We start from the raw sequence: 12,202 nt of genomic DNA on the forward strand, positions 1-12,202 counted from the left end.
TCTTTTTAGAATCTTTCCTGTTCTTTGATTTTGAGGTATTTCCATCTTTGATAAAAGCACTACTTTATGATGGCTGAGTAATATTTCATTGTATCATAAAGTAGCGCTTTTATCAAAGATGGAAATACCTCAAAATTAAAGAACAGGAAAGATTCTAAAAAGAGTGCATACTGCTAGCCATCGACACTTGTTAGTCACAGGTCTTTTTATTTGTTTGACTGGAGGAGATAATGCTAAGTGGAATAAGTCAAGCAGAGAAAGACAGTTATCATATGGTTTCACTCATTATGGAAGTAGGAAGAAGTAGGAAGATCAGTAGGAGAAGAAAGGGAAGAAGAAAGGGGGGGTAAACAGAAGGGGGAATGAACCATGAGAGACTATGGACTCTGGGAAACAAACTGAGGGCTTTGGGGGGGGGGGAATGGGATAGGCTGGTGATGGGTATTCAGGAGGGCACGTATTGCATGGTGCACTGGGTGTTATACGCAACTAATGAATCATGGAACTTTACATCAAAAACCAGTGATGTACTGTATGGAGACTAACATAATATAATAAAAAATATTATTATAAAAAAATAAAATAATCCATAAAAAAGCACTACTTTAAAAAATGTGTTCTCCATGTGGCAAATTCCACAGACATAAAGTAAAATTAACAAAGCATGTATTCTGTAACCATTAGGAAAGCATCTGTCAAACCCTGATCCCATGATCTATTTATGTGTGTTTGTGTGTATGTGTGTGTGTTTGTATATGGGCTGGTTTTATATATGATACGTGGATGTGTATAAATACCCTTTAGAAGCAGGGACTATGTCCTATATTTTTATTCCCTCAACACTTCCATTATAGCAAGTGTTTAGTACGTATTTATTGAATACAAGTAAACACACTCTATACTTGTTATCCTATATATATTTTCCTCCCAGTCAGGATGTGTATCTACGTAGTGATCATGGTTATTGTGTTGATGTGTGCTTCATAACTCATCCTGGCTAGCCTATTCAAATTTTATAACTTTTAAATCTCAAATCCCAGTTTCCAACCTGACTTCTTCAGCGAAAAGATCTTTTTCAAAGTACCAATGTTTCTTTATAGAAATGTTTTTAAATAATATGTAAGTATAGTAGATGTGATTTTAAGAAAAACATATAAAGCAATTTGTCTACATGTTAAAATTTTCATAGTGGTATCTTTGTTCACCAGAATATAGTGAGTTGCTCGAAAGCTTTGATAGAATTCTGCTGGGCATATGTATTCATGCCAATTTAAATAACAATTGTTTATGCATTGTTTTATGTGAATTAAAAAAGAAACACTGTGTTGTTTCCCATTATTTGGTTAAAGATATTGAAAAGAGAAATGTATTTTTTACCTTTTAGATGGAACACTGTTTTAGATATGCAAGTGTGGTGTTGTCTACTTGAGGTCTTCATTACTTCCTTTCAGCATAAAGAATGCTAAAGAAGTGTTACACCTGACTCTCTTTTTTTAATATTTCAGGAAATAAGGTGAGAAAGCAGAGCATTAATGATCTGCTCGCCTTTCTCATTCTGTTTATGGTAAAAATAAATTAGAATAAAATTGAGCTCATTTTATTGTCTACTGTGTTAAATATCCCTTGAATTGCTTTTGGGCCACCATGTGGTTCTAAGGCAAGAGCTTTTATCTAGGGCGAAATACAATGAAAATGTAGGGACTATTAAGATGCTTACTTCCAGGGGCGCCTAGGTGGCTCAGTCGTTAAGCGTCTACGTTCTGCTCAGGTCATGATCCCAGGGTCCTGGGATTGAGCCCCACATCGGGCTCCCTGCTCTGCTGGGAGTCTGCTTCTTCCTCTCCCACTTCCCCTGCTTGTGTTCCCTCTCTCGCTGGCTGTCTCTCTCTGTCGAATAAATAAATAAAATCTTTAAAAAAAAAAAAAAGATGCTTACTTTCATTTCACTCATATATGTCCATGTTGAAGTGGTCATCAGTGATTATAGTTCTAACAGGCTATTCTATGAAGTTACGTTTCTAAGATTCAAAAAGAAGCAAACTTTATTGAGTTTATAATGTGCTAGATATTTAGCACAGAAATAGAAAATATAAAGGTCGACGTTATTCTTAGATGCTGAAAAATGTTAAGTCCATTGCCTGAAATCCCGTAGTTAGTGAATAGCAGCACCAGAATTGGAAACCAGATCTGTTTGATTGAAAAGTGCGTGCCCATTATAATATTATACCTCCAAAGTAATTGCTTGTACTTGTAGGAACAAGCATAGAAGTCTGTTCATTCACCCAAGCCTGCTATTTTTAGAAGGTATTGTTAGACCATTCAAATGATTATCCTGATTCTTTTGATATGTTAAAAACATTCCATGAAGATAAGCAAAACTCATTAGAGTAATTAAAAAATTGTGAACATAGGCATAACACAATAAATGGCTAATCCTTATTGGGTGTTAACTATTTGTACATTAATTACATTAACGTGCATATTTTACTTAGTCTATTGTGTATATCTATTACCTCTTTATTAGAAAGAAAAATCTTGACATACACTAGCCAAAGAAATTGTTTTGAATTAGAGATGTTTCTTTGAATGACGTTTCTAAGCCATTCTTTTTTTTTTTTTTTAAATTTTATTTATTTATTTCACAGAGAGAGAGACAGCCAGCGAGAGAGGGAACACAAGCAGGGGGAGTGGGAGAGGAAGAGGCAGGCTCCCAGCGGAGGAGCCTGATGTGGGGCTCGATCCCATAAAGCCAGGATCACGCCCTGAGCCAAAGGCAGACGCTTAAGGACTGAGCCACCCAGGCGCCCCTAAGCCATTCTTGATATTAGCATGAGTATTGACATTATTGGAGTCTAACTGAACTGTCAGATGATCCCTGAAGGTTTCCTTTGAAAGCTATTAAAAGAAAATTCTTTATAATTGAATATTTCAGAAAACTTTTATTTTTCATCTGCAGTTAACAGTCGACGAAGCATATAACATACAGATTTAGAAAATAGTCTATAGCCAAGAAAATATATTTAGGTATTGTTAAAGAGAATGATAGAATTATTTCAGTATTCCCTATATAATTATACTGCTTTTATTAGACTTTCATATTACCTGACAGAATTCAGTGCTAGTGGAAGAGATAAGGAAAGTGAAGGTTGAGAATGAATAGACAAAAAGTGAAGGTTGAGAATGAATAGACCTTCAGGGGAGTTGATCTTTCTCTGATCTGATAAACTTCTCCTGTTCTCTATTTGTTTCTTTTTTCTTCATCTTCTTCTTTTTTTTTTCTTTCAGATCACTGCATACTAAAAGCTTTTTCTTTGATGAGCAGTGTTCTCTCAGGATCTGAGGGCAAGACCTATATAAAAACAGTTTCCTAGCTGACATGTAATTTTTTTTGTGTGTGCTTTGTTTTTTGTCTTCAGCGGTTTCTAAAAATTTGCTATGAAATTTTCTGTTAGCCTGAAACAGCTTGCTACCAGTGTTTCTGGTTTTGGTACTATTATATATACCTTGTATATTCTCTGACTGTCTGGTGATGTTAATATTTTTAATGGGCTTAATGGAGACTAAAGTTTGGTCTTGTATGAGCACATGCTTTGGAGTCAGAAAGCTTTAAGTTCATTTTTTTGAACATACGAGTCCTCGAAATAGTCTTGAAATGATTTTCTGTTTTAAATGCTTAAACCAATAAGTAGGTAGGGATGTATATATTATTAATACATCCATGACAGTGTATATATGCTTATCATTCTATACCCAAGGAATTTTCATATACACATATGCTGTTTTGTTTATGATAAAGCCATTTAATGAATCTACCTGGCTTATCTCAATAAGAGCAGGTTTGTTTCCATCTTCTCTCATAGGTTATTTATGCTGAGTTGAGTCTTTTGTATCTGTCTGTACTTGATCTGGTTTTAATGTTTGATACTAGATTAAACTGCACTATAAATTAAATGAGAAAAAACACACTTTCCTTATTCTGAATTAGGTTATTGTTACAGGATATACTTATGTAGCCAGTTCTGGCTACAAGAGCCATAACTGTAGTTAAATACTGAGCAAATGTGCACATTTAATTAGGTAAGAATTTTATCAGTCTTAACACACTTTGCCCGTGGCATTTAACAGTAGATCATCGGCTTTAAAAATAAAATGTCGCTTGACCAGAATAGAAGTTAATTAAGGACTTGAAGTGTCCAGAAGACGTGTCAGTTTTCTGTAAGTCGTGGATAGCTGTCTTTTGCCACAAGAAAGAGCACCATCATCAACTATGTGTATTAGTCCCCAAGACAGACCCCTTACGTGTCAGGTTCAGTCTTATGCTTTATCATGAAATTTACTAGACAAAAAAATACGTCATTAATTTTTGCATAAACAAAGTAGTGTGTTTTCTTGATTATTTATAGATTTCTAAGCTGGGGATAGAAAATTTAGCAACTTTTGAGATTCAAACCAACCTTTTAAAAATACCCTTTTTTTTCTTATACATAACTACATGTCTTTAAGTTTCTAAAACTATTCTAGAATTTTGTAATAAAGGGCATTCCTTCATAAAATAAGTGTTTAAAAATTTTATATATATATATAGTGTTCCCTCTCTCTTATTAAATATATATATAGGCAATAAGGAACTAAAGCTGATTTGGTCTCTTCTCCTGGGAGACTTGTCTTTTAGAAGTTTGCTGCCATTGTTCATCCCTTTTTAATTTTTTTTCTAGAAATAACTGTGATGATTACTGTCATTATGGCTTATTAAACATGGATTATGTTCATATCATAAGCCATGTGATTCTGGGTCATATCAATTAAGTTGTACTTTCTTATGCTTTCCAGAGTAGAGAACAATGTGGTAGTTAGAGCTGGAGCTTTGAAAAGCATGTATGGCTCTGTGGGTGAGGATGTCCCCCAGTGCGTTTTGTTTGTGGGGATGGCATCCTCCTTGTGTGTGTTGTGCAAGGAAAAATCTTAACATTCCTCTCCAAGACATAAAGACATTTTAAAGTTCTAATATTTCTTAGTCGAAAAAATTATTTAACTTATGTAAGTTTTACCCAGTATTTTGTTTCAATTCTCAAAATGTTTATTATTCATCCTATACATATGAATATTTAGCTGTTGTTGTGTTGCCTGTTAAAAATGAAGACTTGTTTTCTGAATTTTGTCAAGAATATGCCTTCTGGTTTATTTTCTCATTTTGTCTTTTCTTTCTCTATCTTCCCATCCTGAAGTTTTCCTACAAAGACGTTGCTTCCTTTTCCACTTAATTTTTATTCACTTTAGACTACATTTTCACACTGAATTAAAATTTTCAAAAGTATTATGTTGCAATATTACTGAAAGGCATACACTTTTCCCTTGGTTTTTTTGTTTAGCTCTTTGTTTTTGTTAGGGATAGAGAGCCTCTTTTGGTTACTCTACCTGGTCTTATTTCTCACATTTAAAATGTCTCCTCCTCCTCCTCTTCTTTTTCTTCTTCTTTTTTTTTTTTTTGAGAGAGAGAATCTTAAGCAGGCTCCAAACTCAGTGTGGAGCCTGATGTGGGGCTTGATCTCACAATGCTGAGACCATGACCTGAGCCAGAATCAAGAGTTGGACACTTAACTGACTGAGCCAGCCAGGCACCCCTAGTAGCTCTTCTTTTAATCCATGTTTGCCTAGTGGCTGATAAACTGAAACCGTTGTCATTTTAAGCACACTGGAGAATTTTTCTTTTAAATTCATCTGAGGAATTCTTAACTTTAGATCTCCCATTTGGCAGTATTTTGTAGTCATCAGTAATACCTACTTAATAGTTTAGTAAGTGAACAGATCATAGTATTAAGTAACGGCATCATAATCAGTAACGAATATAAAAACTGGCATGAAGATAGGTTCCCGTTGTCTAGTACAGTCTGGACTTCTTCGGAAGAGTGCTCACTGAAGTATAGTTCACAGTGAAAGATCACAGTGAAAGATCAAAGCATGAACCAGTAATCCACTACAAGATTTATACTTTTCTAAAACCTAACCTATTTATTTCTGTCTCTTAAAAATGAATTTAATATTTATATTTATTATATTTACTGTTATATTCTTCCTACTTCTGCCACTGTCCTCTAGCTGTGTTGGGGGTAGGCCTCCGCTGAACTTCCATTGAGCCGTCTTCTCAAAGGGGCATGGAATGCAGATGGAATCATAATGATCTAAGTTAGATAGCTCCCATCTGCATTCCTGACTGCCTACCAGGCACTGTTGTAAGCACTTCACGTTAAATCACTCATTTAATCCTTTCAACCATCCACAAGGCCTACTTTGATATTACTCACCTGAGAAAACAGAAGAGATTTAACTTTTCCCAGGTTTGCACAGCTAGTATGCAGCAGGGTTGGTATTTCAATCCAGGCAGTCTGGTTTCAGACCCGTGTTTATCCACTGTCTTGTAAAAACTTATCACACGCACAGTCTGACAGTAACTCTGAGACATACAAAGAGAAAAATCTGAGAACTATTAGAGAAAGAAAAAATAGAGATTATCTATAAAATGTGACTAGCAGACTGACAACAGACGTTTTATCTCCAACTGACCTGAACGGAATAACGTTTTAGAAGTGCTACAGGAAAAGTCAGGCTAGAATTCTCGAACTACGTTAACATACAAGAGCAAGTATGAAATAAGGCCTTTTTCAGATGTGCAGATTGTGACAGTTTGGTACTCATAGATTTTCTGTGAAAGAACTAATAAGAATGTACTTCAGCAAGAAGGAAATTACTACATTTTTATGGCTTTTGGTTAAAAAAAAAACCCTCAATATGCTATTAAGAAGGTGCCTAGGATAGTGCTTAGCATGTATTGATTGGTCTCTCAGTATCATTTCCTTTCCGCTTATATAGAAACATATGCTATGAAGGTATTTACTAAAAACAGGGTTCTACCAAGATGAATATACTCTACTTATTAAAGCTTTCTCTGAAACTGAAATGTTAATCATTGAAAGAAAGTACTCATGGTGTCCACATCTTCTGATGACGGCAGAGCTAGTAAACCATGATATTCAGGAATAGTAGGTTATTTATATTAGGTAAGAGTAAATGCACATATGTCAACTTTAGTAGGGTAGGTTACTAAATGATTGAGAGCTTATGAATCATAAATAAGGAGTTTCTTTTGCTTTTTATGTCCTTATAATTGATTTGAAAACCTCAGTGCTTTATGTATTCACAAGTATATATTCATGTGGTCATTTGAATTCTAAGATATAATGTTTCCTTTTCAGCGCTTGGCTTTGGAAGCAGAGAAGGTTCAAGCAGCCCACCAGTGGAGAGAGGATTTTGCGGTAAGGACCCTTTTTAACCAACTTTAATTAGTGACGTTTTGTGCTTGATCATTATGATTACGTTAACATTTTTTAGTGATAGAATCTTAACATGTTATATGAGCAAAACTCGGCTATATTTTGTTAATTTAAAAAATTTGCTTTTGGGTAATCAGGGCCAATAAGTTAGTCAAATGTTCTTGCTTGTGTTCCATATTCAAACAAGTCTTTTGAAATGTTCTCCTATAATCAAAGTTATTTATAAAATTAATTACATTAAAATGGAATTACATTATAATATCTGAATCACCATCGTAGATATTGGGGATACACTAGTTGAAAAACAAGTTGCATTTAACAACTTGGGAGTTTGTAAGAGGTGATATGCATATTACAATCACCTTGGTGTGGTGTGCAATGTGATTGAAATAAGAATGAATGTATTAAACTTTCTAAAATTTAATTTGCTCCGCTTTAGCTAGAAACAATCTTTCTTTTACTGTGGCCTACTTTTAGAAGTTCCAGCTGATACTAGCTTTTCCATATATATTTTTGGTAAACTTGTGCGCTAAGAATTACTAAGCTAATTATACAAATAGCAAAAATTCTCCTCATAATGAATTTTGTCTGTTTATCTCTCTTTCTCTCCATCCATCCATCTTCTCTTATCTATCATCTGTCTTTCCTTCTTTGCATCTGTGTGTCCATCCATCTACCCATCCATCTTCTTTTTTCTATCTCTATATCGTGTATCCATTCCTATATCTATTCATACATCTGTCAGTGTATCCAGTCTTTCAGCTTATCAATCAATTGATCAATCAATCTTACATCTAGGGACACCGTGGAGAAGTTTGCCCTTAAGAGTTAAAATATTTATCTTCTATGTTTGAATTATTTTATTTATAGTGAAAATCTCTGTAGTTTATGAGCATAGAAAAATTCCATATTACTAATTTTGGGGATGTTTAAAATAGAATTAGAGTGTGAGTAACAGCTTGGTACTATTAAATTGGTTTTAAATGTTTTGTAAAAAGTCTCAGATTTGAAGGTAAGAAAGTTGTGCTTCAAAGAATATAAAATTGAGGCTTAGGAATTAGCACTTTTACTTTGTGTTAGCATGATTATGTTATACATCAAAGGAAAATACACTACATGATATATCATTCACTTATATGATGATGGTTAGTCGTCCATGCTTCATGTTTCTGATGTTATTTATTTTTACTATCTTTTCCACAAATTTATATTTCTTAGACCAATACTTAGTCTACCAGCTAGAGACTCTATTTGACTATTGTCAGTTTGCTTGTTTCTTTTACTCATTTGGTCATATTGCCTGAGTTGTTGGTGTCATGTGGGTACCGGCTTAGTCCATAGTTGTTTGTCATAAGTAGGTTAAGAAAGATCAATTTGTCATCCGTAATATATAGAGAAAAAAACTGGTGACTGAGAAGCATAAGTTTGAGTCTTGTGGGGAAATTGTAAGCTTATCCAATGAAGGGAGTTACAATATTGTAGTTTCTTTGAGATGAAAGGAACACAAACTTGAGTTTTTTGTTGTTGTTTCTCAAATAGACAAAAAGCAGCCAAACTAATTTGTCCAAATAAATATCCTTTTGATTCATTAATATTAAATGGAAATTGCTCTTTTCTCCCGTCTCAGAGGTGGCATAGTAAAAGCAGTATAAACACATACTGGGTATAAAGCTAGACCCTCTCTTCTGCTTAGTGTCGGGATAGTACAATTAGTGTTGTTTTAGTTAAAATTTTGAATAATTCTTAGAACTCAAGAAATCACTAAGTTCACACAGATCAGCTTTTGTAATATATAGATTCCGTTGCTGTTCATAAACTTTTCTTTGTGTTAAGGGAATTTGGTAATATTTCTCATAGTCGCTTATTAGTTATATGTCTCTTTCAGTTTCCAAAGGAGAAACAATGTGGTCAAATAAAGTGGCACTCAGCGATATCGTAATGCCATTTATATCATTGGTGTTGTTTTATTTAATTATTTTGGTATAACTTTCTGGTTGTAAGGGTTTCTTTTCCAGATGCGTTGTAAACCCCTTGATATTGTAAAATCATTAACACTAAATTAACATTTTGGCAGTGACTATTTCTCCTTGCAGAAGTAATGGGCAAACCTTGTCCATGACGCAAAAGCTCTCGATGTGTGTTGGCCATGACCACATTTACTGTGTCCGAGCCATCATCAGTTGTAAGGCACCCTATCATTTATGTATTGCTAAGAAAGAAAAAAAGAAGCCAATTAAATTATGATGCATCAGCAATTTTAAGATGCATTCTGATGTGTCAGATGTCAAAATATGAAAAAGCTTACCTTGAAATGTAACCCCTGTTCTCTGCTCTCTCGGTACCTGTGCCCACCGAGTAGCACTGCTAGGATCAGTCACGCAAGAGGACACATTGGTCCCACCATGACACAGAAGCCATTACTAAATCTAACCCAGTTAAATAGAAAGTAAATGGTTTTCTCAGTAAGTGTTAGGAGTTCTTAGCAAATAGTGACCACCATGTAAGAGAGTTCTTGGACAAATTCTGTTCTTAATTTCCCCCTAGATTACCTCACAATTTATTTAGGACCTATGAACATATTGATTGACATCAAAAAGGATTGTTAAAGGGAAAACAAGTTAGTTCACTTTAGAGCTCTGTCAACTCATTTCCTGAGTACCTTCCTTGAAGGATTGTAAACAATGTGCACAGAACACATAGCTGTCCCAGTTTACGCACTGAGAATTGATATTTTTCTGTCTCTTACCATGCCAGCCATACCTAGTCTTCACAAAAGTCCTTCCTATTTCAAGAGCCCTTTGAAATATCGAAAGTTACTCTATGTTTGAAGAACAGAATGTAAATGCAGATTGCCTAAACTCAGTTATTGCAAAAATAAGACACACTTTCCTTTTTCCTTTTCTTCCCCATGATAAACCAGATGATGCGTTAATGCATGTTATGTAGCAAGGGTAAACAAATCCTTCAAAGCCATAAAACAAATCAAACTTTAATTTGTGGCTAGAAACTAGAAATCATCAACATTAAATCTCCTCTTATTTAGGAGACCACCCAAAATAATTGCAAATTTTATCAGTACTTTAGCCAAACATTTAAAAATGTTTAATTTGAAGGTACATGCTACCATAATTCAAAAGGTCCTCTTTTTAAACTTTATAATCCTTTTATCTTTTAAGATATTTAACTGTTTGTATCAGTGTGATAGTTCTTTAATGCCACCCGTTAATAATTTAACAGTAGGATGATTTAGAAGGCAGAAATCTTTTCCTAAAAGATACGTTATTATGTCCCAAAGATACAATATTCTGATTCTTCCCTCCAGTATAAGTAGGCAAAATTCATTCATATTACTTAGGCAAAATGTTGATTAACATTTCCTATGCTTTAGCGTAGCAAAATTCCAGAAACAGCAAGAACAAAAGGCAAAGCACTAAAATGCTGAAAATGTTGGCAACAAGCGAAGGCCCATGTAATTCACACTCTCCCTCAGCGCCACTCAGTTCCCAATTGAATGTACAATTGAGCTAACAAAGGGCATATACTCTAAATGGATTAAGATTTATGCAGTCATGCATTTACAAGTTCAAACCAATATTTGTAAATAAGCTGTATCTACCAGCTGCCTTTCAGGTCTCCACGCACCTTATAGGTGTTAAAGGTGACATTTCGTGTCACTTATGATGGACAAATTATTAAGGGCAGGTGGGAAAAGAAAAAAGAGCTTAGCAAACTAATTGTTCTGCATGCAATAATTGTGTTATTTCTACCCAACAGATCTTTTCCAATTGCATTTGAAATCTCATTTGATTACATTGCAATGGTTGGTTAACTTAAGCAATTTTGTTTCTAACTAAGCCTGCGATATTAATTGTACTTACACATGTATAAACATAAGGGGTGCCTAATTTGTATTTTAATAAGTAGGATCTTTATGTATGGCTTATTAGCATCAGTTTGTTACTGTGCAGACTGAGTACAGACGTCTAGAAATTGGCCAGTAAATAAAACATTTGAGGAGCCTTTTTTAGCTTCAGCTTTACAGAGAAACCAAATTAGAAGGTGAAAAATTTTCTAGTGAAGTTGAATGTTATTGAGTGTCAATCATGCTAACTTGGTTCTAATTTAGCGTTATTTTTGTATCTTTAAAAAAATCACTGTGCTCAAATTGCATTTTGAAATGTTACTTTAAAAGGTTTGTTTATAAGAGTTAAATTAATAGGTATTGGTGTTATGTATTTAATTACTTCGTCTCTCTTATTCATTTCATGGAAATGCATCTCTTCTGTTGATTGAGGCACAAACAATTGTGAATATGTGAACTGTAAAAACATACTATATTTTGGTTACATTGTATCAAGATAAACGTTCTAAGTTATAAATTGGTGTAGGTTCTGCATGTGGCAGAGCTGTTTTCAGGGATAAAAACTGGGGGAGTGGCGTGCTATATTAGTGAATAAATGAATGAATTTAGTAGATTACCAAAGCGATTTTAGGCTCTGGATGGATTTAGTTGTTTTTTGTTTTTGTTTTTCTTTTTAAAAATTTCTTCCTTTGGTAGAATTGCCCTGTTGGGAAAAAAAAACACATTTTAATATATTTTTGCTACATGTCTTTCATTTTTTTTTACTACTCTTTTCTTTTAAGAGTCTTGTCAATCTATTCTCATTATGAAGATAGATGAAAAGGAGCCACGGTGCAAAACTGATTTCCCCCCAAATTCTGGAAAACCAGTTTCATGGGAAAGAGGCGTATTTGTGACTCTCCATTTAGCATAAATGGCGTACCATTGTCTTCCCCTGTCTTACTTTCCTAAATTTTCTATTGCAACATCTCTCCAGTAGCTATTATCATTCTCATATTCTGAGCCTGAAACA

At 34.2% G+C, this 12,202-nt stretch overlaps 1 protein-coding gene across 2 annotated transcripts in view; it reads left to right on the plus strand.

Moving 5' to 3' along the window:
* Nucleotides 1-12,202, plus strand: part of CACNA2D1 (calcium voltage-gated channel auxiliary subunit alpha2delta 1) — a 480,944-nt gene that overhangs the window by 248,993 nt on the left and 219,749 nt on the right. For both annotated transcript variants that reach the window (XM_040644315.1, XM_040644316.1), the window contains exon 4: nucleotides 7,251-7,310. In XM_040644315.1, the coding sequence (XP_040500249.1) occupies nucleotides 7,251-7,310 (60 nt within the window). The remainder of the gene's footprint in view (nucleotides 1-7,250; nucleotides 7,311-12,202) is intronic.

The sequence above is a fragment of the Ursus maritimus genome, unplaced genomic scaffold (assembly GCF_017311325.1).
Source record: "Ursus maritimus isolate PB19 unplaced genomic scaffold, ASM1731132v1 scaffold_3, whole genome shotgun sequence".
Taxonomy (NCBI): domain Eukaryota; kingdom Metazoa; phylum Chordata; class Mammalia; order Carnivora; family Ursidae; genus Ursus; species Ursus maritimus.